The sequence below is a fragment of the Staurois parvus genome, unplaced genomic scaffold (assembly GCF_062004578.1).
Source record: "Staurois parvus isolate SC_StPar_1 unplaced genomic scaffold, SC_StPar_1.0 ptg000018l, whole genome shotgun sequence".
NCBI lineage: Eukaryota > Metazoa > Chordata > Amphibia > Anura > Ranidae > Staurois > Staurois parvus.
In genome coordinates, this window is record NW_028317814.1 from 1568240 (window position 1) to 1594634 (window position 26395).

The 26395-nt window shown below is 43.8% G+C and overlaps 1 protein-coding gene across 1 annotated transcript in view; it reads left to right on the forward strand.

The window, feature by feature from the left end:
* Positions 1-9736: 9736 nt before the first annotated feature.
* LOC149473015 (cytochrome P450 2W1-like) overlaps positions 9737-26395 on the forward strand; it is a 40247-nt gene continuing 23588 nt past the window's right edge. The window contains exons 1-2 of the mRNA XM_089684208.1: positions 9737-9936; positions 24311-24473. Coding sequence (XP_089540334.1) covers positions 9751-9936; positions 24311-24473 — 349 coding nt within the window. The 5' untranslated portion in view covers positions 9737-9750. The remainder of the gene's footprint in view (positions 9937-24310; positions 24474-26395) is intronic.

Sequence of the window (26395 nt, forward strand, 5' to 3'; positions counted from 1 at the left end):
ATGTAGCAGAGAGCACAGTGATCTTATCCATGTAACTATGTCCTAAATTACATAGATTCTGGGAATTGATACTTACTACCATAAACTTAATGTTTCAATACCAACAATACCATCAGATCTGATGTGCTGCCTCCTAGGCATATTGGAAGATGACGTTATTCCGGATGCTTTTATAAAAGAAGCAGTGTCTAGAGCATTATTTCAGGCATGTAGAGAAAGTTTACTACGTTGGAAAAACTCTTCCCCTCCCTCACATACAGAATGGATACTTTCTATGGGAACCATTCTCAGACATGAACAGCTTATTTATCAACACAGAGGCTGTTTTTCTAAATTTGAAAAAAAGTATGGGGTGGGTAGTTGGATATCCCTGGGTTGGCTCCAACAGAACTAGTCATGGATACTGTATTGTAATTTTGTAACCTATCCTGTTAATAATGTGAGATCTTTATGTGACACTGAGAACATTATGGACTGATTAAAGCAATGTGGAGGACCTTGTCACGTGTTAATGGTGGAGGTACGGAGTATAAGGAGCGGATTGTCTTGTACTGTATTTACATTGTTTTTTTTCTGATTGTGTAGCCTTGATGAAGATTGTTTATGATTATTTGACTTGTGGTTCTGGACCATATGCCATGTAAGTTTGTGTAAATTCAGTAAAGCTTTCTATTGAAAAAAAAAAATATTTTATAAACTGAATGGGCCCTTGAATTATGGTGGAAGCACAGAATAAGTTAGGGAGGCAGTTAATTGAGCTTACTTTACGTGAATATACTGTATAATAAAGTTACTTTATTATGTTCAATAACAGGTGAGATGGGAGGGGGTTAGTTAAGTATGTGCAGGGATCAGGCCCACTGACGTAAGGTTTCTTCCAGTCATGTGACAAGGTATCACCCTCCTACCCTATTTGCTTATCATTGTAACAATAACATATACGACAGTCAATTAGTCTTATATTGATGCCAACAGTAGGGTTTGAATGGTAGGATGCTTGTTATTAACTTATGTTTAATCTTATTTTATTAAAGTTTATAAAAAGCAATACAAATCATGTGGAAACATCTTACCCAATGAACAACATATCAGACGATAAAAGTAGGCAGAGGGGTTGATTTATTAAAAGGCATATACTGTAGACTGTGTACTTAGCAAAGTGCAGTTGCTCCAGAGCTTAGTATATGAGCAGAATCTCTGCTGACATCCATCATCCAATCATGTGCAAACAAAATGCTGTTTTTTTATCCTTGCATGTGATTGGGTATTCTTTGCAAAGTGACGTTTTACCTCATTTACTAAAGTCTGCAGCAACTGAGTAGGTTATAACAGCATATAACTACAGTATCAGGTTCATATTCAACAGTGTACACAAAAGGCCACATATAAACATGTAACACTCTCTAGGTTAGCCAGATAGGCAGTGTGTTTTCTTTTTTAGGCAGAGGCTGTGTATCAGCCCGGGATTGTAGTAGAGAGGTTACCTCAGGACAGGCAGGGGCTTCTGGAGCCTTCCTACCATTTTAGAAACCTGAGAGCTTTCTGGGACGGGGTGGAGGAGGGGAAGAAGCCCAGATCTGCATGTTTGAGGGACCTTGGCCAATCCTCTGGCAGGAGGCTGGGCATGGTAACCAGGGCAAACCTCAAATATTAGAGAGCCTGGGTGCAATGTCAGTGTCGGGTGGAAGATGGCCTGAGGAAGACTGGGGTGTGGAGCCTGGGAGGGGTCCCTGAGAAGGAGGGGGCCTATCTACAGGCTGGTGCTGGACTGGAGGATCTCCACTGCCTCTACATCTCCATGGGAGAACAGCCTGTACAGCAGGGAAGATGCCAGGTCAGTAAAAGGCCTGAAGGCAGACACCAACCCATTAAGCTTACAGGAGAGGGCAGTGTGAGTACTCTTACACCCCCTGGGCCGCATAAGGGGAGAGGGCAATCAGGTGGAAAACCCAAGTAGCTTCTCATCTGGGACTGCTTGTTTTGGATTGGCAGCTTCTGGGCCCCTTGCCCAGGGATACCCTCAGGCAGCTGGGTGAAGTGGAGGATTCATCTGAGAAGGTACACCAGAGAGCCTTTTCTGCTCTCAAAGGAGAGACTGTTGCTAAATCCACATTTTTGTACATAGCTCCCAAGGAGTTTGTCCTCAAAGTTCTGCAGTTCCTCGGGCATCACATATATCCCTAGACCCCATCCCAGTTCTAAGAATAAAATAAAAAAACCAAGGTCAAGGACTGATTAATGACTCCTGTGTGCAAAGTGTGGAAGAAAATGCACGTTGCGGGGGACTCAAAACTTAGTGACTCCTACAGGGGTAGTGCTACAAACATATACAAACAATCTTTGGCATCTAACAGCAAAAAAATGTACCAAAGGTCTAGTATCTCACATCATATCTAGTACTTTTAAGCATGAAGATATTAACCAGTGAGTATACATGATAGGAAAAACAATGTGATTTTCACTAAGGATACCATATTTGAATATAAAGCAATTTCAGAATTGTAAGGTGTACACATGATATAGAAGACAGACAAAGATATGTGAGAGCAGTTATCAGAAGAAAAAGAGAAGAACAAGACTAAGAAGGAAGACGAGAATAAGAGAAAAAGAAAAAAAAAGGGGGTTTAAATAAATGAGTAAAGAATAAATGTAAAGAAGTGGAATTGGGAAATTCTCTCAGGAAAAAGAAAACCCCCACAGCTTCACCTCCAAGGTGTAGGCCACAGTATTGCCTTCGAGGGTCCCAAGCAACCAAAGAAGAGGCCAACAAGAATACTCATCATCACTTAGTACAGTCATAGGTATGTGGAAAAGATGTCGGAATAACGGAAGTGTCCCTATATCATCCAAATGATTTTAAAGGAGTCAGGTTTAGCATTGTACTCAGAGATCAGTCTTTCCATATGACAGATTGCATTTGTTATAATCTTATGATTAAAATAAGCTTTTAGGATATTTTATGCTAGTTTGTGCTCACAGGCTGTGTGTTCTTTGCTGTTTGCCATGAGGTCTGGTTTAGGTACATTGTGTAAATCAATAAAGACATGGCCAGCCCTTCCAAACAAAACAGCTTATGCCTTATATGCTGACGGGAAAGGCACAGCACATTATTGTTGGCTTTGGCTGCATACATTTTGTTATCCTGATGCTTCTCAACAGCTGCGTTTTCAGAGCAGCTCTATTCTAAAACACAAACTTTACAGATATGCAATTACAAAGACCAGTTAAATGTTAAATAATTTAAGGTATTGTGACCTCCACTTGCAAAGCATGCACGAGAAGTTAGTTTTTTATTGTGAAACTATTGCTAACCCTATGCTAAGCTCTAAGAGTTTATCTGGAGTGTAAATTCACCTTTTAAGGTGAAATCGTCTCAACAGACCTAAGATCTTTACATATCTTGCAAATACAAAATTTCTATTTTACACTGTCCTAATTACCCAGAGATGGACAGTACTCATCCAGCTTTCTTCAGCATGTAAATTACTTACAGGACCTCTCACACCTTTTACAGGTACAGGTACTCTTGATAGTGCATGCACAAGATTCAAAGTATGGGGGAGTTGTAGATGTAGCAATGGCCATGGAAGTGGCCGCTCGATATGAAATACGTTTACCTTTGCAGAGGCTGCTCTCCCTGTTTCCAGTTGCAAAAGCACACCAACAAAACTCAGGCTCCATTCTAGAGGTCTTTTTACGATTTGTTGCAGGTTTCAGCCAAAAATGCAGAGAGGAGGGTTGACAGTATAGGGTGCCCAAGGCACACAAAATACTCTTTGGCCTGCTTCCTGAAAATTCTTATCCCAGCAGGAGTAGTAGTAGTAGCCTTTTAAGAACTTTACAAGAAGTACTTCCATACCTCTGGATATACTTGAAAGGTCGCACTTTTCCATCTTCCACATGTACATTTCCTCAGGTCCCAGCACCATGCACCTGCTGAAGCCTAGCAGCTGCCTCTCTGGAACACACACATGCTTCCCCCCAGGGGAAAAACCCCATGGGAGAGAGAGACTGATCAGTTCCTCCCCCCCCCAAAAAAAATATTTATCTTCTCCCTAGCTCCCTAGCCACACTGTCTGGGTCAGCCTCCAAGGGACTAGCTAGGGTCCAATAAACATTCGCAACCCCAGTGATTGATCCTCCCACTCAGCTAGACTATTCTTCCATCAGCAGACAGAAGCTATTAACCACCAAATTTAGGGAAATAGCTGAGCAGACCTAAAAGATAATTGCAGCTCAGGTGGCTACAGCAACGCCATTTTACTACAATTAGCCATCCCCAGGGCAGGGGAGCTACATACTGTAAACATGCTGAAGAAAGCTGGAACCATGACCTAAAGCCACTGTAAGACATTTTACATTGATGATGATGGCCTGAGGAAAGGGTACAATTTGGATTCACTGGGCTATGCTCAAAAGTTTAATTTCAAAGCTGAACTCCAGCCTTACCTTTAGTCTTTCACAGTTGTACAGACCCCTCTCAATTACTAAAACTGCTTACTGTGATTTCAAAGCACATAGTAAGAATTTCACAGTGTGCATTAGGAGCCGAAACACGTCAGGAAGAGCCCACCTCATTTTCTGTTTAGGGGACATCCAATGTCATCTAGCACTTTCCTGCTCAGTCTTACTGTTCCTGGTTTACCCCTATTCATTCAATTTATTGGTGTCAGGAAGCTATGTACACCATCCTGACTACCCTTCCCACCAGCCTTAATCTGTCTGCACAGGAAATCAGTGTCCCGCTGATGCTGTTACTAGGTCTAAAATAAGGTATTCAAAGTTGTATTGAGTTCTCAGTTTTTATTACATAACACATTAAATAAAACATGATAAAATAAGCATTTACAATTAACTATTTATTAAGATTCTTACCCCAGCACTTGAAGTTTACAACTTTCAATGCTGCTGGCCCCTGCTCTCTCAATGCTGCTTCCCTGAACTTCTGGTCAGATGAAAGAATTGACAGTGAACAGTGCAGTCTCCACTTTGTGTGTTAGCTTGGACAAGGTAGGTGAGAAGAGGAGGAAGGAGCAGGAGAGTGCTATGCCATGTCATATCTGTGGACTGTGGCAAAACTAATGCCATAGCCACCCAGAGCTGTGCCTTGAGGTTCAAGTCTGTGGTTCCCAAGCCCCTTCTTTCCTCCATGTCAGTGTGTTACAGGACTGAGAGACATGGAGCAAACACCTCCCAATGTCTAAAAAATTTCATTCAGTTCATATGGAATCTGAGAGCAGCCATCCCTGTGGTGTTTGTCATTAGTATTCCATGGACATCTATCTGAGCACCCAGTTTCTGATCTTTTACCTCCCAATGCCTGCCTGAAAGTTCTTGCTCTGTTTAGTATGCAAGCACAGCGGGAGGACAAAGTGCACAGAGGTGCTGACTACTCGCTGCCTGTTTCCATTAATTATACTTAGCCTCATACTAAGTCTCAAATGATACCTTTTTTTAATCTTTTTGCAAGCAGTCATGTGACCACAAAGCTTGAGTGTCTGTTTGAATAGTGATAAAGGTGGGGGGGGCTCAGCGAAGACCAGGAGGGTGAGCTGTCCCTTGGGGTCTGTCTGCCACCGAAGTCCACAGTTCTGCTTGTGCTTCTCATGGTGCTTCTCAGGAGGTGCTTCTCACTGGTCTGATGTATTCATTTTCATGATCTACATTAAAACAGTTGTAAACGTTCTGATTTATAAAAAAAGAAAAAACATGAGCCCAGGGTCGTTTAAGAAATAATTATATCACATTATGGCATACCTACCCTAAAATTAAGCCCTCCAGCGGCACGCTGTCATCGCTAACAGGGCGTCCAACTTTACTCAGTCTTTCTTCCAGGTTTACGGGCCCCGGTCCTTTGAATGGCTGAGCCATGATGACGTCACTCCTTTGAATACTCACAGGAGTCACACCCAAGGCACAGAACTCTGAAGGAAAGCCATGATTTTGCCTTCCCTTCAGAGCACATGCGCCAGTGATATCACCAGCTGCATCCCGTGTGAATATCCCCTAAACACTGCATGTTTAGGAGATATTTACTGTACCTACAGGTAGGCCCTATTATAGGTTTACCTGCAGGTACAAGTTCAAAAAATGATTTTACAACGGCTTTAATACACATACAATTGTCATATGGAAAAATAACGTACTTCCTATATTCACCACCACTATAAATCCATGAACTTAAAATATTGTGTTCCAGATTGTGTGCCAATGATTAGAACTTCCTTAGGAACTATGCAGGTGGAACATGTCTTAGTTAAACCTCAGGTTTCTAGGGTCTGTGTTCTCTTTGTTATTGATGTATGTGGCATCATCATGCTAAGATCAGAAGAGTTCTTTAACCACTTCAATACTGGGCACTTTCACCCCCTTCCTGCCCAGGCCAATTTTCAGCTTTCAGTGCTGTCGCACTTTGAATGACAATTGCGCGGTCATGCAACACTGTACGCAAATGACATTTTTGTCATTTTTTTTTAGGAAGAAGGCAGGCTGACGGGTCACTTGGCAGGCAGTTAGCAGGTATTTGGCAGACTGGCAGGACAGAGACAGCAGGTACTTGGCAAGCCCGTAGGTCACTTGGCACACTGGCAGGTCACCAACAGCAGGTACTTGGCAGGTCGGCAGGTCGCAGGCAGACTGTCAATGGGCACTTTGCAGGCTACAGGAGTGAAGGTGATTGCTATAAGTGAGATACAGAACAGGGTCAGGCAAGCTGGATCAGCAACTAGCAGGTAGATCAAGAACAGAACAGCAGGCAAGAGAATAGTCAGGTTCAGGCTGGGGTTATCAACGGAAAGGGAGGCAGGAAACAGGAGCGGATGAAGATGTAGTCAGGGACAAGCCAAGGGTCAGTTCAGGCAGAGTTCAAGCATGGTCAGACAGATCAATACAGCATCAGGATATCAACACAAAAACAGGTAGCAAATAGAAGAACTATGTAGACCATAAGGCAAAGTGCTAGTGCTACAGTGATATTTAAATAGCCTGCTAGGAGTCAATTCAGTGGCAGGCACATATGCCGCTACCCACACATGTGCGCACACAGTGTGAGTCCGGCGCACACAGGCATTCCCCATCTGCGCATAATTATGTGCCTGGGCACATTTCTCCTTCCCTGACACTTACAGTAGAACTAAAGGCTAGCTAAAGAGAGGTATATAACACCATCAGTGTTCCTTTTGCCATCTGTGTCCCATTGGGGAGATTTCCCTTCATTTCTTGTCCCATAGTCAAACAGAAAGTGAGAGGAAATCCCTCCAAAATGAGGGAATCCTGGGTTGTCACCAGGGTCAACAGAATTAGTGGCCCCATTGGAAGATATTCCCTTTATTATTGTTCTGAGGACAGGTGCTCTAATCCCTCTCCACTCTATCCAATATTAAAGAAAATGTTTTGCCTTTAGTTATACTTCAATTGTTCACGAGAATGTATCTATTATTTTTCCATGCCCAAAACTGCTATAGCAGTTTTAACATACCTACATTGGTTTGGATTTTGGGTTGCATAAATTTGTCACTGCTAAATGTATTGCATATTTTTAACAGAAGGGAAAAACTGCTAAATAATTATCGGCAGTTATATTTTTTGGTTATTTTTTTAAAGGAACTAGAAAAAGAATTAAATTATTATTTCAGTGTTTTTCCTCATCTTTATAAAAATAACTATGATAGTAAAAATACATCTACATATTTTAACTGCTAAAATGAAGCCCTTTAAGTCTTGAGAAATCCAATGTCAAATTAAGGTACCCTAAAGAATAAAAAAAAATTGCAATGGCTAACAGATACCCTGGGCCTGAAATGGATTAAATGTATTCCTTGTATGGCATCACAGGGACAGTAAGTCAATGACAGAATCAAGAGAGACTTAAATGCAGTGAAGCAAAATAGATACAAACGTATTATAATTGCAAAGGCGATGCAAAGAGCCAAAATAGCATGCAAAGAGAAAGTTTGGTCTTAGAACACTAAACATCAACTTATAACCAATTTATTAACCACTTGCCTACCAGGCACTTATACCCCCTTATTTACCAGGCCAATTTTCAGCTTTCAGCGCTGCCGCACTTTGATTTACAATTGCGCGGTCATGCAACATTGTACCCATATGAAATTTTGATCATTTTTTTCTCACAAATAGAGCTTTCTTTTGGTGGTATTTAATCGCCACTGGGCGCTTTACTTTGTGCGCTATAAATAAAAAAATTGCAAAAAATTTGAAAAAAAAAAAGTTTCTTTGTTTCTATTATAAAATTTTTCAAACAGGTATTTTTTCTCCTTCACTGATGTGCGTTGATGAGGCAGCACTGATGGGCACTGATAGGCGGCACTGATGGGCACTGATAGGCAGCACTAAAGGGCACTGATAGGCAGTACTAATGAGGTGGCACGGATAGGCGGCACTGATAGACAGCACTAATGAGGTGTCATGGATAGGCGGCACTAATATGCAGCACTGATAGGCGGCATTGATAGGTGACACTGATGATGGGTACTGATAGATGGCACTGACTGGCATCAATTCTGGGCACTGACTGGCGGCACTAACTGGCACAACCCCTGGGCACTGACTGGTGGCACTGACTGGCAGCACTGCTGGGCTGCACTGGTGGGTGGCACTGGTGGGCAGCACTGGTGGGTGGGCACAGGTGGGTGGCACTGGTGGGCACAGGTGGGTGGGCACAGGTGGGTGGCACTGCTGGGCAAAGGTAGGTGGCACTTCTGGGCACAGGTAGGTGGCACTGCAGAGTGGCACAGGTGGGTGCACTGCTGGGCACAGGTGGGTGCACTGCTGGGCACAGGTGGGCGATCTGGGCACAGGTGGGCGGAGCTAGTGGGCACACTGCTGGGCACAGGTGGGCGGAACTTGCGGGTGGCACTGCTGGGCACCGATCATCAGGGCACTGACCATCAGTGCCCTGATGATCGGTGCCGATCCCCGCTCTGACAACTGCCGGTTCTCGGCAGTACTTTCCTCACGATCTGACAGCGTGAAGAAAGTGCAGCCGAGAACCGGCACTTGCATTTCCCTCTGATCAGCGTGTCATTGGACACCGCTGATCACGTGGTAAAAGGCTGCTGTGATTGGCCTTTTACCACATCACGTGATCAGCTGTGTCCGTAGGACACAGCGATCACGGAGATCGCCGGGTGCGCGCCCCCTGGGGCGCGCAGGAGGGCGCGTTCTGGGAGGACGTCATATGACGTCCACTCAGAACTGGCCGGCCGCAGTGTAGCCGTCATTCGGCTATCTGCGGTCGGCAGCTAGTTAAATTAGAGAATATGTTTCATTTTAAATACAGTATGTTACAGAGAAACACAGTAGAAATTAACCCTACAATGCAGAATAAAAAAGAATTGTATGGAATGGATCATCAGAGTTAGATCTAAAAGCATTTCCAGAGACAGACATTTAAAGCTAGAACTGGGGCTGACAAATCATTACCCGTGTAATCATTTATTCATTGCAGTATTCAATTCCTGGAGTAAATTAAACAAAGTTAAATGTTGTCTCTGTAAATGTTGCTGGTATGTTTGCCAATCTTTCATGGCTCATTATTTCTTCACTTTTGCTTAATCAGCAAAGTAAAAGTTGGTCAACACACCAAAAGAACATTAGGCAGTGAAGAAAAAATCTTTGGATTGGGTGGAGTTGGATTCTAGAAATGGGATAGACTTAGAGTATATATACAAAAGTTTATTACAACTCTGAAGTTCCAGTTTGAACAGAACGCAGGTGAAGAAACCAGCCATGGCAATTCTACCAGAGTCAGTGACGCTTTTCCTAATATGCGCCCTGGTTGCGATGTGCGTGAAAATTCTAATGGATCTGCCGAAAAAGAAAAATTACAAATTCCCCCCAGGACCCAGACCTCTCCCCCTAATTGGGAATATGCACATTTTGGATATTGTCAGGCAGGATTACACTTTCATGGAGGTGAGTGTTTAAAAAAAAAATGAAAAGGTGGTACCTAAGATTTTGGCAGATGCAGGAAAGTGAAAGTGGTTTTAAAAGCTAGACATTTTTTACCTTAATACTTTCCCTGCATTAGGTAAAAAAACGTGCCAGTAGTAGTATGGCCCCCTCACCCCCATAGACACTTACCTGAGTCCTATCTTGTTCCAGTGCTGTGCCTCTCTGCAGCAGTGCTCTCCTCTCTTCCTCTCCTCACAGGATACAGAGGCAGCAGTGTGAGACATTGGCTCCTGCTACTGTCAATCAAATCCTGTGAGCAGAGAATGCGGGGTGAGGCCGAGTTCTGCTGTGCTATGTGTCTATGGACGAACACAGCCTGGCTCAGGAGTGAGCATGTACATCTGCCCCCAAAGCAAGCGGCTTGAATGTTGGCAGACTTAGAAGAGGAGGAGCCTAGAGTTCTTGTGGGGGACCCCAAAAGAGAAGGTTCAGGGTTGAAGGTGCATGCCAGTATTACATGCTTGTGTTTATATAAAAAAAATCCAGCCTTTGCAACCACTTGAAAAAGTTGAATATATTTCTGTTAGGGAGGCTCCAATACTGTTTTTATCGGCGAGTACGTGTACCAATACTTTCGGTCAAGTACTTGCCGATTCCGATTACCAATACTTTGCAATGCAATTTGTGTTAATGGATGCAATTTACACTGAAAAAATTAGCATGAAGTTTGAACAGGAATGTGATTCCTGTCCAAATCGCATGCAGTTTCCCCACTGCTCCTATGTGAACCCAGTCTTGTCATAGCCCGAGTTCACACAACAGCGGTGCGGGAAACCTCCCTGCAAGCATCCCATGCTGAGTCTCAGAGGTAGGAGAGGAGAGAAAGCGGCGAGGATTTGAAATTTCCTCTCCTTGCAGCGATGACAGTTCGGGCTAGAGGACTTTTGAATGATTAGCACCATCACATTGATATCACATTGATATCTCTCCTCTCCCACTGCTGAGACTCAGCATGGGATGCCTGCAGGAAGGTTTTTCGGACCTCTCCTGTGTGAACTTAGCTATGGCAAGCCTGGGTTCACACAGGAGCAGTGGGGAAACCGCATGCAATTTGGACAGGAATCGCATTCCTATTCAAATCACATGCTAATCTTTGCGCTGCAATTTGTGTCCATTAACACAAATCACAATGCAAAGTATTGTTTAAGGTATCAGGAGTATTTTGACGAGTATGAGTGCTCGTAAAAATACTCGGTATCAGCACCAATACCGATACCAGTATCACTATCTGTTAGTTTAACTTCTATACTTGGGAAGATACTGGAGAGTTTAATAAAAGACCACATAGATGAGTTCTTTCTGGAAAAAAATATTTTAAGCAACAGACAGCATGGATTCATGAAAGACAGAAGTTGTCAAACAAATCTGATTTCTTTTTATGACGGGGTGAGCAAAACCTTGGACAGAGGGGTGGCAGTGGACGTGGTATACTTGCAAAAGTGCTTGACATAGTTCCCCACACATGGCTAATGTGTAAGGTAAAGTCTATGAGATTGGAAAAATCCATATGTAAATGGATAGAAAACTGGCTAAAAGACCGTATTCATAGAGTAGTGGTTAATGATTCATACTCTGAATGGTCTAGGGTCATCAGTGGTGTACGCCAAGATTCAGTGTTGGGACCCTTACTTTTTAATATATTTATAAATGATATAGGGTCTGAGATTAAAAATCCCATTTCAGTCTTTTCAGATGACACCAAGCTGTGCAGTGGAATAATGTACTTACAGAATGTCTCCAACTTACAAGCCAACCTCAATGCACTGTGTAATTGGGCAACTATGTGGCAAATGAGGTTTAATGTGATAAATGTAAGGTTATGCACTTGGGGGCTAAGAATATGCATGCATCATATATACTAAGGGGGGTACAACTGGGGGAATCAATGGTGGAGAAGGATCTGGGGGTTCTGGTAGACCACAAGCTTAATAATGGCATGCAATGCCAAGCTGCGGAGTCTAAAGCTAGCAAAATCCTCTCTTGTATAAAAAGAGGTATAGACTCCAGAGAGAGAGATATCATATTACCCCTGTACAAATCATTAGTAAGACCTCATCTTGAATATGCAGTTCAGTTTTGGCCACAAATTCACAAAAAGAACATTGGGGAACTGGACAAAGTACAGAGAAGGGCAACCAACGTGATAAGAGACACGAAGAAGAGGAGATTAAGGGGGGATATGATCAACATGTATAAATATATCAGTGATTCATATAGTGAACTCGGTGTAGAGCTATTCACCCTGAGGTCATCACAGAGGACAAGGGGGCACTCTTTACGTCTGGAGGAAAAGAAATTTAATCTCCAAACACGGAAAGGTTACTTCACAGTCAGAGCTGTGAAAATGTGGAATAGATTCCCACAAGAGTTGGTTCTGGCCAGCTCAGTGGATTGCTGTAAAAAAGGCCTGGATTTTTTTCTTAGATACACAGAATATAACTGGATACTAACATTTATAGGTAAAGTTGATCCACGGAATATCCGATTACCTCTCGGGGATCAGGAAATAATTTTTTCCCCTGCAGGAGCAAATTGGATCGTGTTTGCTGGGTTTTTTTGCCTTCCTCTGGATCAACTGTGGGTATAGGATAATAACTTTTTTTTCTTTTTTCTGTGGTTGAACTGGATGGATTTTTGTCTTTTGTTCAGCCAGACTAACTATGTAACTATCTATCGATGCATCCCTAATTCCTATATCTCCAAGAGATTCTGGCATAAACATTGTTGAGCATAAAGCAGTATTAATCCCACAACCAACAATGCAATATATGGCAGCTTTTCAATACTTAGATGTGGTGGTTGCTTTCATTTTCTTTTTTAGGCTTTTTCTGTTTTCACCTGGTGATCTGACCAGTAATACACCTCCTGTATTAGAGTGCCTCCACTCTGGATAAAAGAGCACAAGGGCACCTTTGAACAGCAGCACTGTCCGTCTGCGGAGAAGGGACTGTATATTTAAATCTTAGTGCCAACATACATAATATACAGAACCATGGGGCTGTGCATGGTTCCCTAGCTCCCTATAGGATTGTTGGTCGTGGAACATCGCTCATTTTTTCAGTGCACATTTTGGCATATATATATCAGAACAGAAGACAGTCTGTCTGCAGAATGATGGTCATTGGATGGTACTATATTGTTGCTGATTAGTCCTATAAGTCCCAAATTCTTACAAATCCCAACCCTCCTAATTGAGACTACTGCATTTACACACTCAGAAGTCTGACTTTGAAACTCAAAATTCTGATTTTGAAACTCAGAATTCTGAGTTTGAAACCTTTTAAGGGCCACCCACCCGCATTGTACTGCAGATGGGTGGCTTCTACAGGAACAGCGTCACTCCCTGCTTCTGGATGTAGGGAGTGCACACCCCACCTGCCACCAACTCAGTGGGATTTTGTCAGCATTTCCTGACCAGTGAGTCATGCACAGCAGGGAAAATGAACAAAATAGATTTTTAGAAAAAGCAGCACATAATATACACCTTAACACTTGTTAGGCACACTCTTATCCCTTGATTACCCCAAGATGTTAACCCCTTCTCATCCAGTGCATAAGTGTGGATGCCTCCTCTGTGATCAAGCCCTGGGGGGTGTGGCTTAGGGGCGGACTGACAACTCATGGGGCCCCCGGGCAAAAGAAGATCATGGGGCCCCTGTGTCCTTGCCCAAACTCAAAAAATCCTATGAAAAAAGGTACCAGGGGCATCTCATGGGGCCCCCTACTGACCCCAGGCCCTCGGGCAGTGCCCGAATTTCCAAATGGTCAGTCCCCCCCTGGTGTGGCTGGAGTTATGGCTGCGGCCATTTTACTCTAGGATTCCATGAGTGGTCAGAGCGGCATCCACACTTATGCAGGAGTTTCAAGACTTTCAAAAAATCTCTATTTGTGTGAAAAAAAATATGATATAAATTTAATTTGGGTATATCGTTGCATGGCTGCGCAATTATCAGTTAAAATAGTGCAGTGCTAAATTTAAAAAAATGGCCTGGTCATGAAGGGGGTAAAACCTTCCAGAGCTCAAGAGGTTAATCTCAGAACTCTGACTCTGAAACTTAGAATTCTAACTTATAATATTAGAATTCTGACTTTGAAACTCAGAATTCTGAGTTTCACTCTCACAATTTTGACTTTTAATCTCACAATTCTGACTTTAAAACTCAAAATTGTGTTTTAAAAATAGTTGGATGGCTCTGGGGCTCTTCCATAGTATAATAAATCAAATACATTGAAAATAGAAGGTTTCTTGGTTTACCTGAAAGAAGAAATTTGTCAGGATCAGGGAGAATGTCATGTTTGCTTCAGTGTTCATAAAAATACTGCTTTTGGTATTAGTATCTACTTTAATTTAAGATGACCTACATTTTAGATTGTTTGTGACTTTTCAATATCTAAGTCTTAACCAATGTAATCTGTTTACTTGCTCTAACTATTATTTTGACTCTTATTAGCCAGTTCTGAGGTGTTTTTATGTAACTTGTATTCCCTGAAACGTTAATATTTATTTAGGTGCAAATAAAAAGATAAGTCCCTGACATACAGTGCTTTGCAGGGGGTTTCCAGCCTGATAAGTATGGACCATTTGGTGTAAAACATACCCAGGATCTGATTGTGATCTTGTCATTGTGCAAGCTATGATTTGAAACCAATAAAAACACTTTCAATTCAGCAAGATACTCATGCTACATGTCTTTTTATTTAATGCTTTAGCAAAGTTAAGGATCCCAAGAAGTGGCTCCTTTTGGGTGGGCTATGGTTTTCCTAGCTGCAGCAGAGTTAATGATTGATGTGAAGCCTTTGGCATTTATTTATTTTGGTATTTATTTGTATTTTATTTTATTTTATTTATTGCTCTTTGACTATTGATATTCAGTTTGCCTTAGGTCATAAGATGTCTCATGATCATTTATTATCTGTTTAGAGGAATCAGAGTTGTGATGTCAATCCACACACCAAACAGCTTTTTCAATTAGAGCGGTAGTAAATCTCAGGAAAAAAAAAAGTCCCTTGCAAGGTAATGTCATAATGTGCATGCACTCTCACCATTGCAGAGGCTTCCATCTTCACCCAGTCTTCCTTCCGGGTTCAGGAGCTCTGGCCGTCTTACAGGCCAGGCCACGATGACGTCACTCCTATGCACTTCCAGGAATGCCGTTCTTTCAAAGCACATTTAGGAGATATTCATTTTACCTACAGGTAAGCTTTAATATAAGCTAACCAGCAGGTAAAAGTAAAAAAAATGAGCTTACTACCCAGTTTAAAAAAGTGCAAATAACACTGATGAAGTGCAAAATTTTATAAAATAGCAACCAAATTTAACACACAATGCCAACAAAGTGCTTGATTAACTGTTATTCTTCCTTTGTGGTAATGCAGGGAAAATTCAACCTCCCTAGATGGGCTGTCTATTATTGTTCCAGGATATAAAGTTTAGCTGTTTGAGATGTATCAAGGGATTGCTAACTGTGCAGGCCTCAAATTTGGCCCCATCAAGAACTTTGCAAAACATTCAGTGGCTTCCCACAGCAGCTTCAGCTTGAATGAGCTGTATTTAACAGGATTTCTCTCAGCTGTGTGTTTTCAAAAGGCCCTGGGTACTGACATCAATTCTTAGCCAGAATGGGTGGGAGAACACAGAAATTGACAATGCAGGGGCTGACATTAAAAAAAAAAACACCTTCTGTTGTCTGTTCTCTTTTCCACCTGGCCCCTCTTCTTTTAGTATTTTTTGGATTGGATTGGAGTAAAGTGAAGCGTGTACTGCTTGAGAAAATGTCAATAACTTCCTGCTAGCCCTAGAAAGGTTCTAACCTCATCCATGGTTACTGGAGACTTCCACTCCTGTATAGCCTTGACGTTCTTGAGGTTCGGAAACATGCATTGCTTGGAGATGATGTGTCCTAGGTGCCTCACCCTTGAACAGATGCCATTTCTTGAGTTTGAGCTTCAGCTATACTGATGTAGCGCCCTCTAGGTAGATAGGATTTTTTTCTGTTAGGTAGAAGCTTGTTAGAAGCTTTGGATTAGTCAGCCCCAAAGAGAGGCAGTGAGGTTACCTCAGGCAGGCTGAGAGGTTCTACAGGTTAGGGCTTCTGGAGCCCTCCCACCCTTCTGGAAACTGGAGGAATTTTCTAACAGAGGTGCGGTGGAGGAGAGGAGGCCTAGATTTGCATTTTAATGGAACTTGGCCAATCCTGAGGCAGGAGGCCAGGCAGGGCGGCTAAGAGCTGCCCTTAAATTTGAGAGAGTCTGTGCATCAGGGGTGTGAGTTGTGTTTGGGTGGAAGATGGACAAAGGAAGGTTCTGGAGCGCGGAGCCTGGGAGGGGGCCCCAGAGAGTGGGGCCTACCTATAGGCTGGAGCAGGCAGAAGGATCTCCACTGCCCTACTACAGTCTCCTAAGGAGGACAACCTGTCAGCAGGGAAGGAGCCATCCCAGCGTAAGGCCTGAAAGCAGTTGCAACCCATTAAGCTACAGGACAGGACAATGTGAGTACTTATACACCCCTTGGGCCACAGAAGGGAGATTGGGGTCAGGTGCAATACCCAACTCGTCCTCGTCTGGGGTTGCTTCACAGTGGATTCTGGAATTGCTTGTCCAGGGATACCTTCAAGACAGCCGGGTGGATGAGGAGAGTTTCATCTGGGGTCTGAGGAGGTACACCAAAGGGGACTCCTTAAGGAGACTTTTGCTTATTTTGGTCAACATATTTTTGTACAGAAGTTGTCCTCAAAGTTTTACAGTTCCTTGGCCATGCCATATACCCCTAGACCCCATCCAAGTGTTTAACCCTTAATAAAGACAAAAAAAACAAGCTTAAGGACTGTTTTACTGACTCTGAAAGAAAGTGTGGAAAATGCGTGTTGCCTGGCTGTGCAAAGCTTAGGGGGACCCAGCAAAATCCAGCGGCCCTTAAGAGGGTAGCACTACATAGATGCAGCCTGGCCAACACAGCAGGTAGGTGATGTTTTGTTCAGAGGTGGAAGAAAACACAATTACATCACCTAATTAAATCAGGATGCTGTCTGGGTTTACAGCTTCTGTCCTAAAGGGGACCCTGAGAACACCTTTTGCTTCCCAGATTTCCGCAGTTTTCCTGTATATAGGTAATCCCAACTACTTCTGTGGGAAGTACATTGGCAGCATTCAGCAAGTTAGATGGGGTATCTATCCTCATTTTTTGGGGGGAGGGGGGATATCACTAAAACAGAGGTTCCAGCAGAGTAGTGACTTGCAACTCAGTATTTAAAAGGTATTAATCTCTTGCCAATCAAAGTACCCACACAAACAGGACATTGGACCACAATATTTTCCAGTGACTGGTTTCACTGTGCTGCCCCATCTCTTGACTGCTAGTGGCTAGGTGTCCTGGATTATTGATTTCCTCTGCATGAAGTTAGGACAGTCCCTCAGGTCATGTCCCATTTCTTGGTAGCTCCAGCATGGGAAAGGTGAACTACCTTGCCTTGATCATTTCATTTATCAATGAGGGGGTGTTATCTCTTTCCCTCTTGGGGTATTCCTGCTTGCTTCTCAATGCATCCAGTTATGTCTGGAGTTGGGCCATCTCTTCCATCAATTTCAGCATGGCTGCCTCCCATGACGCTTTTTCAATTTCTGGCAGGTGCAATTGTTTTGCCCCTGCGTTGGCCATAGTTACATCCACACCAGCATGTCTCCACTCTGAGCAGACTACAGCTACCTTAATAGTTCATGAAATTTCACATTTGGGTCTTTATCCTGCAAACATTCTCTTTCTTACGAGACAGCGATTCATCCATGAACTGTTCATTTATATCAGCCCAGCCAGATTGACCATCCTGCAGGGCCCCTTTCCTTGTGCCTAATCTCTTCTTCTATAACTTGCAATTTCAGGGTATATTGCAGAATTGATTGTCCTGCTCTCTGCTTCTTGAAGAGTAAAGCAAGCCCTATTGTCCTCTAATGCTACCACCTGTCTGCTTCCAGAAGGCTGACTTTCTTGTCTACAGTCTATGAAATCCTGGTTCTCTACCAGGAGATGCAGGAATAATCTCCTCACTCCCCTCTAGGGAATTAAAGTATAACTAAAGGCAAAACTTTTTTAGGACAGAGTGGAGAGGGATTAAAGCCCCTGTTAGGTTTTTATTGCGGTATGCGCTGCCATTAGGGAGATTCACCTTTTTATTTGTCCTGTTTATTGTTATCACCAAAAGTGAAAGGAAAACCCAAATGTTGAGTTGTCCCCGAAACAAAAATAGAAGTGAAATCATGAAATGAGAACACTCATTCTTAAGACCCTAATGATGACCAGGGATTCCTCAACTTTGGAAGAATTTCCTATGACTTCCTGTCTTGGCTATGGAATAGAAGGTAAAGGGAAATCTCCACAAAAGAAAACAAATGGCAGCAAAAAAAAGTGTCTGGGGTTATAACCTCCTCCCCTTTACTCTTTCCAAAATTATAAAAAGTTTTGCCTTTTGTTCTACTTTTGCAACCAGTTCTGCCTTTTGAGTAGAAGGAATACTATATAATCAGGTCAGACTCTGCAATCTTCTAAATTAATCATCCAAGTCCTGATCTGGCCATGCTTACCTGGGTAGCTGTTGTGGCAGGAATCCCACCACAAAAAAAGGGAGTTAAAGTGGCAGATATGGTAGGCTGTTTGTTTACCTCTGGTGTGTAGCCATTGTGTGCTGCCATAGTGCTAATTCCCTCACTGTTGTCTGCTGGGCAGATCATGTTTGTAGATGACAAGAGTTATGTAATGGTAAGAACAAAGGACCTCTGATTGGCTGCACTCCAAACAATCCACTTTATTGAACCAAGATAAAACCAATACAGACAGTGGAAATACAGTTTGGGGACTCTCAGGTAAAAGCATTTCACACTAAAGACAGAGCTTATTCATTACCATGTATATTATGTAATGGTATCAGCCAAATATTCAACCAAACTGGGATGTGCAACTTGATGTTTACTGAATAAACTGCAGGGTGAATTGATAGGAAGATAGGAATAGAAAGATAGGAAAGTATGCAATGGTGATACACAAAGAATACAGAGCGAAATAAAAACGAGAAGCGCACAAACCTTGCGCATTACCTCAGTAAACACAAATTTATTAATCAGAAAGGTACTCACAAACAGCGAATAAAATCAGGCATGTCAGTCCTCACAGGGACTTCAGAGATAGAGAGCCAGCGCGAGTCCCATCGTGGGGGTAAGCACTCAGTTCAGCTGACGCGTTTCGAAGGCCAAACCTTCTTCATCAGAGCTCTGATGAAGAAGGTTTGGCCTTCGAAACGCATCAGCTGAACTGAGTGCTTACCCCCACGATGGGACTCGCGCTGGCTCTCTATCTCTGAAGTCCCTGTGAGGACTGACATGCCTGATTGTATTCGCTGTTTGTGAGTACCTTTCTGATTAATAAATTTGTGTTTACTGAGGTAATGCGCAAGGTTTGTGCGCTTCTCGTTTTTATTTCGCTCTGTAGTGTTGGTCGGGCTTCCCCAGCCTTGTTTGGAGCTGCACAACCTTTGAAGCACTGGTGGTCGGTGTTTGTCCAGTTCTGGTTCCATCTATGTGCCACCCGCCTGGGTCCTTGAGCGCAGAAGAATTCGTGTTTGATACACAAAGAATAACAGTCAATGAAACTATCCCCACACTAGATCAGTAGGTAGCAGCACAATACAGTATAAAAGAGTATCAGAAAAGTTCACATGCAAAACAAATGATGTAACACAGTTATGTACAATAAATACAGTTATTTGCAGTTGCCAGGAAATGGGGTTGTAACACCTCTCTCAGTAGGTGGCTGCCTGTAGCTGTTAGTTAGGTGGCTGACCAAAGGGGTCCCCAGGCAGGCTCCACAAAGGTCAGGTTGGACTAGTATTTAAAAAAACACAGAGGGGCGCAAATGCCTAGTGCATCACCATCCCCACTTTTATTTGAATCCAAAAGTCAAAAACATACTTACAAACATTAAATGGAACAGACATATCAAATAACAACTCCAGCCATGGGGCAATGTCATCTGATCATATGTACCAAACTTGGTAGCCTGCCACGTTCCGGGGGACAAGACCCCTTCATCAGAGCTAAACCATTCAGATGCACCACCTCTTCTTAAATATACACTGAAACGCGCATCACACTGCCCCCTACCACCATCTCACTGCAGCTGCTGCACACTAAATAGGCTTTGATTGCTGTGCAACAAGACAGTCTCACAGACACATACAATATAAACCTCAGCACAGTCATTTGAAAAAAATATAAAAAAAGCTTCCATTACATGTAGTTTTGCACACACTGAAAATGGACAGAGAGTTAACACTTTGTCTGAGTCTACCTCACAGAAGAACTTCATTAAAATAGTCAAGAACTATTTAGCGAACTGGCAACTGTTGAAGCAATGTTGGTGAGAAGTGTGCGATGTACAATAGTGTATATTGTATTTAGTAAAGGAGTCTGTAAGGCGTGTGATGGGGTCAAGGCTGTGTATTGTACAAACTGATGATTTGGGGGGAAAACAGATTTTCTCCCCCCAAGTCTTCTCCAGCACAAATCCTCTTACACCCCCCAAATCCCCCTTCCAAGTACACCCCCCATCCCAGTGCAAATTCTCCCTTCCCCTAATCCTCTAAAGCACAAATCCTCCTTCCCGCAAATCTCCCCTACCAGCACAAATCCTCTCTCCCTTCTAGTACAAATCCAACCTCCCAACCATTCATGATTCGGCGGGACTGTCCCGACATTTTACACAAAATCCCAGTGTCCTAGGAATCTGGGATGAGTCCCTGAGCCCGGATCAGTGCAATGGTTGTCCCTTCTCTCCAGCCCCTCCTACTGCCCTGTGCCCATGAGAACATCAGAGCTGAAGGAGAGGCTTCTGTTGGCTAAGCAGTGAGTTATTGTGACAGGCAGCCAATGGGGGCAGGTGCCTGGCTTCCAGGGAGGATGATCACAGCATCTGGAACCCTGGGCACCCAGCAAGAGATGCAGGGTAGTGTCCTGGGTGCCTGTGGTATTGCACCCCTGCTAGATAGTTAGTTGAGTCAAGTACTGGAACGTGTTCCTGCACTGAGCTTTGGTTTTACATAATGTCAGGATTTAGTTCAAATCTCAGGATGGTCACACTGAAATGGTCTGGAGTTAAGGGGACACACTAAGCATGCTCTCATTAACACACAGTACAATGAAGAAGCCAGGCTTTTAAATCTTTAACCCTTTGCTAGGACAGTGTTCATATCTAATTTACAAATTATAATGAAATCTGTCAGCACAGCACAAACAGGGTTAATTATTGTGTATGTTGACTCCTCAACCCCTTTGTATTTCATAAAAAAAGCTCACTTTAGGAGTAAAAGCTAAGCAGCAAATTTAAAATTTTGTTGAAGTTATGCTTTCTGAATGAGAACATGTAGCAAAAATATAAGCAGTACTATTCCAATTTGGCTGCAAAAGTGGAAATACACCTAGATTACCTCCATTGCAAAAAGCTATAAGTGGGTGCCTGATCCCTCAAGTCCATGAGGCACCTTCTAGGTGAATGACTCAATACACCAGGGGTCTCCAAACTATCTGGCCCATTAAAAGATTTTACACAGCCTGTAGTTTCTGATGTGAAAGGGGTCCTCTGATGTGAAAGGGGGACTCTGATGTGAAAGGGGGACTCTGATGTGAAAGGGGGACTCTGATGGTAGGGAGGTTCTGATGTGATGGAGGACTTTTGATGTGATCGGGGAACTTTGATGTGATGAGGGACTTCTGATATGAAATTATTTTTTGTAGAGTGTTTATTCATTCATAGTTAATTCTTCATTTACAAAACCTATTTTTATGGCCTGTGAATATTTGGAAAATATACAAAGTGGCCCTTGTACTGAAAAGTTTGGAAACCCCTTTAATATTCAGTCATACATTGAATACAATCTTCAAATGTATCGCACTGTACTAGTTCCAAGAAAACTCTGAGTATCCTTGCAATATCTGTGTATAGCTCCAAGGAACTAATATACATGTAAAGACAAAAACAAAAAATGAGCACACTTGATATTGCAAAATCACCTTAATAATATTAAAAATTAATTACACTTACAGTACATACAAGTGACTTGATCATTGCATATCACCAGAAACAACTCATCCATAACCTGTCAAGATATGTAAAAGAACGCTCACTGAGAAGTCAGCAGTAACAACTAACATGTTTCGGGATTCATGCCCCTTCTTCAGACACTGATAAAGGGGTATGTACTCGGAAACATGTCAGTTTTGTGGAAGTACTGCATAACCTCACCAAGATTTGGTCCTTCTTTGGTTCCAGCTTGGGATGCTACTGTAGTTTCTCTCCCTATGGTTTGTTCAGTGTCCACATTATATACTACATCCTGATTACTTCCTATCCTATTGCTGGCTTCCATTGAAAGTAGTTTTGCATCTGTTGGCAGGACATGGCATTCCTCTGGATGCGTTGTTTCTGGTGATATGTACTGATCAAGTCATGTGTATGTTAGTGCAAGTTTACTTTTTTATTATTTTTATGAAGTGGTTTTACCTGCACTGTCCAAAGCAGTACACAGTCAAAAGATAGATTAAAAAATGTGAGATGGTGTAGCGCTATATACAATACCAGTAACTGTGACAATTAGTGCTACAAAACACACAAGGTTCTAATAAGAGACCAAATAAAGTGACCTACACAGTAAATATAGTGAGCCCAATCCCTGTAGGGATGCAAACAGTGTGACCCCTGGTACCCAAAACTGGGACACAAATCTATATAAAGGTGAATCCCTGCAGAGGGATAAAAACACTCTGTGCTCAAAACACGACACTCAGGTATTACATAACGTATTATATAACAAAAAGGACAATGATGCATATTTCTGTGAACAAGGACAGACACAATGCTTCACTCCTCCTGGTCATGCAAGGCATACAATGTGAATGCACAACACACCGATAGGTGATCCCAAAATGGCTGCAGTGGCCTCTCACCTCCACTCGGTGACCCCTCAGGGCCACAAAGCCTTTCGGATCACCCCTGGATCCTTCCTGTATAAGCACTCCTTTCAGCCTGGTGTCCTGGGCATAAAAGCCCCACTGGTATCCTGTGTCACCAGTGTAGTTATTCCCTCTGAGCAGGTAAGTAGGCAGGCAGATAGGTACTCTCACAATGACAATTTCTCAATAGCCCATAGAACAAGAGAAAGACACATTCTCCATAGTGTAAAACCGTTTTAATACCACGATTAAATAAGCCAAGACATACACTCACATTTTAACAGGAGATAATAGGCATTTCCCCATGTGCTGGGTGTATTGCATGAAAAAAAGTGTTCAAAGATGGCGCCACGCCGGAAGTACGTCACCACGCATTGCCGTTAACGCGTTGCATCACGCTTCCACGTGACTTCATCAGGAATGCGTGATTGGCCGACAGTACTCAATTTTATAGGCCAGGAACAACTCCAATAAGCCCGCTGGGTGGGACAATCGCGACCATTTTACCGTAGTCTGGACAGTGTCTAAGCAACCCCACCGTCGGACTCGTGTAACAAAAAACCGACCTTATTTAGCACAAATCACGGGGCAGTGATTCTAATTGGCTCAATGTATGAGTGTATATATATGTATAGAGGATCCTTATGGCTAATACATGATTCCAGTGTGTGTTAAATCCAAAAACCTCTCAAATGACAACCTAAAACTATAAATCATGGTATATGAAAATAGGCATTAAAAAATCATTAAAAATATATATTTTATTAGGTGAAATTAAAATGTTGTGTAAATATCAAGAATAAATGCATGTAAGATAAAAATAATAATATAAAAATTAATAATAAAAAACCTTTTAAATAAAGACTATGAAAAACAAGTCTCTTATAGCAACAGCGTGAAAATGAATATAATAGGAATATGAAATATATATATATATATATATATATATAAATATATAAATATTAAAATATTAAAAATTGATGAATAAAATTGGTGAATAAAAAACTCCACTTCATGCGATAACATTCACTACATGTTACAATTGTATGCCAGGAAATACTTTAAAATGACATATAACAGATGAATTCCAACAATTATTAAAAATCACTAATAAAACAGTAAAGATCAAATTCAATATTAAGTCCCATTGGCATATGCGTTTCCATCATAAAAATCCATGTTGATTCAGCCTGGCCTGACACAGTCAAATGTTGTGTAGTTGCATGTTTACTTTGTCCATGGGCTTTATTGTTAGATTTCCTTTTAGCATTTGGTCTTCATAGTACTTTGTTTTGAACTACAATTGTTCTTCTAATAATGATTCTGTATTAAACCTATTTTTCAGCTGGCGAAGAAGTATGGCACATTCTTCACATTCCATTTTGGCAGAGTAAAAACAGTGGTTTTGGTTGGTTATGAAGCCAATCAAGAGGCTTTGGTGAAGGCAAACTATGATTTTGGAAGTCGTGGCGAGTTGCCTGTTTTTGATGACTTTCAGCGTAACCATGGTAAGTAAATTAGTGAACTCCTTAAGTGTCTGTCAAACACATCCCAAATATATTTAGCAAGATAGAAAAGAAGGGCTTACACTGCAACCTACAAGTTCAGTAATATGAAAGCTGCTATTGCTGACTTTTTTGTGGCTATGGACCTGTCATCCTGGTGCCTATGGTGAACTTGAAATTGAAAATGAAAGTGTCAGGGCTCCCAGGTATGACCAGAGGTGTGTGACTGAAGCAGGGAAACGCAGACCTCAGATATGTTATAAACAATATAATTTATTAACACTAACAGTACAAACATAAACACAGTGCAATACTAAAACATAATACGGTGCAAACAAACCAAACCAAACCACCCACAGATAACAGTATATACAAGCAAGCGTCGTCAGGCAGGCCGGGTCAATATCAATTGGGCAGGTAGGTACAGGGGGAGCAAGCGGAGAATGGTCGGGGTCACAGGCCAGGTTCAGCAGGTAGCAAGCAGCATAGTACAGAGGGTCAGGCAGAGGGATGGTCCGGGTCACAAGCCAGGGATCAGAACAGGTAGCAAGCAGCGTAGTACAGAGGGTCAGACAGAGGGATGGTCAGGGTCACAAGCCAGGATCAGAGCAGGAGAAGTCAGCAAAGGAACAGAAACAGGATGCAGGACAGATACAGGGCCCAGGACAAACACAACACCAAGGCAGAGTCTGCAAGTCTGGCCATCCCTTAAATACACCAGTATCATCAGTTCCAGGTGTTAGCTGGCTGAAAGGTTGAGTCTCTGATTGCTGGGAGCACCCGCTGGCCAGCCCTGGTACTGCAGATCAAAAGGCAGGTGAGTCCCACCATTGCTGGCCAGTCCATTCCTAACAGTACCCCCCCCTCAAGGAGCGGCCTCAGGACGCTCCAAACAGTCCTAGCTGGGCAAAATGTTCCACCGCCCGGGTCTGGCAACTGGCGGGATATCAAAGACTGGCACACCGGGCAGGACTCCGGGCAGCGGCACACCGGGCTGGACTCCGGGCAGCGGCACATCGAGCAGAGGCACACCGGGCAGAGGCACACCGGGCAGAGGCACATCGGGCAGGACTCCAGGCAGAGGCACATCGGGCAGAGGCACATCGGGCAGAGGCACATCAGGCAGAGGCACACCGGGCAGAGGCACATCAGGCAGGACTCCAGGCAGAGGCACATCGGGCAGGACTCCGGGCAGAGGCACATCGGGCAGGATTCCGGGCAGAGGCACATCGGGCAGGACTCCGGGCAGAGGCACATCGGATTACCAGGCGAAGCAGCAGGCAGCGGGCCCCCAGGCGGAGCAGCAGGCACCGGGCCCCCAGGCGGGGTGACAGGCACCGGGCCCCCAGGCGGGGCGACAGGCACCGGGCCCCCAGGCGGGGCGACAGGCACCGTGCCCCCAGGCGGGGCGACAGGCACCGTGCCCCCAGGCGGGGCGACAGGCATCGGGCCCCCAGGAGGGGCGACAGGCATCGGGCCCCCAGGCGGGGCGACAGGCATCGTGCCCCCAGGCGGGGCGACAGGCATCGTGCCCCCAGGCGGGGCGACAGGCATCGTGCCCCCAGGCGGAGCGGCGGGCGCCGGACCCCCAGGCGGAGCGACAGGCATCGTGCCCCCAGGCGGAGCGGCGGGCGCCGGACCCCCAGGCGGAGCGACAGGTCTCGGGCCCTCAGGCGGAGCGGCGGGCGCCGGACCTCCAGATGGAGCGACAGGTCTCGGGCCCTCAGGCGGAGCGGCGGGCGCCGGACCCCCAGGCGGAGCGACAGGTCTCGGGCCCTCAGGCGGAGCGGCGGGCGCCGGACCCCCAGGCGGAGCGACAGGTCTCGGGCCCTCAGGCGGAGCGGCGGGCGCCGGACCCCCAGGCGGAGCGACAGGTCTCGGGCCCTCAGGCAGAGCGGCGGGCGCCGGACCCCCAGGAGGAGCGA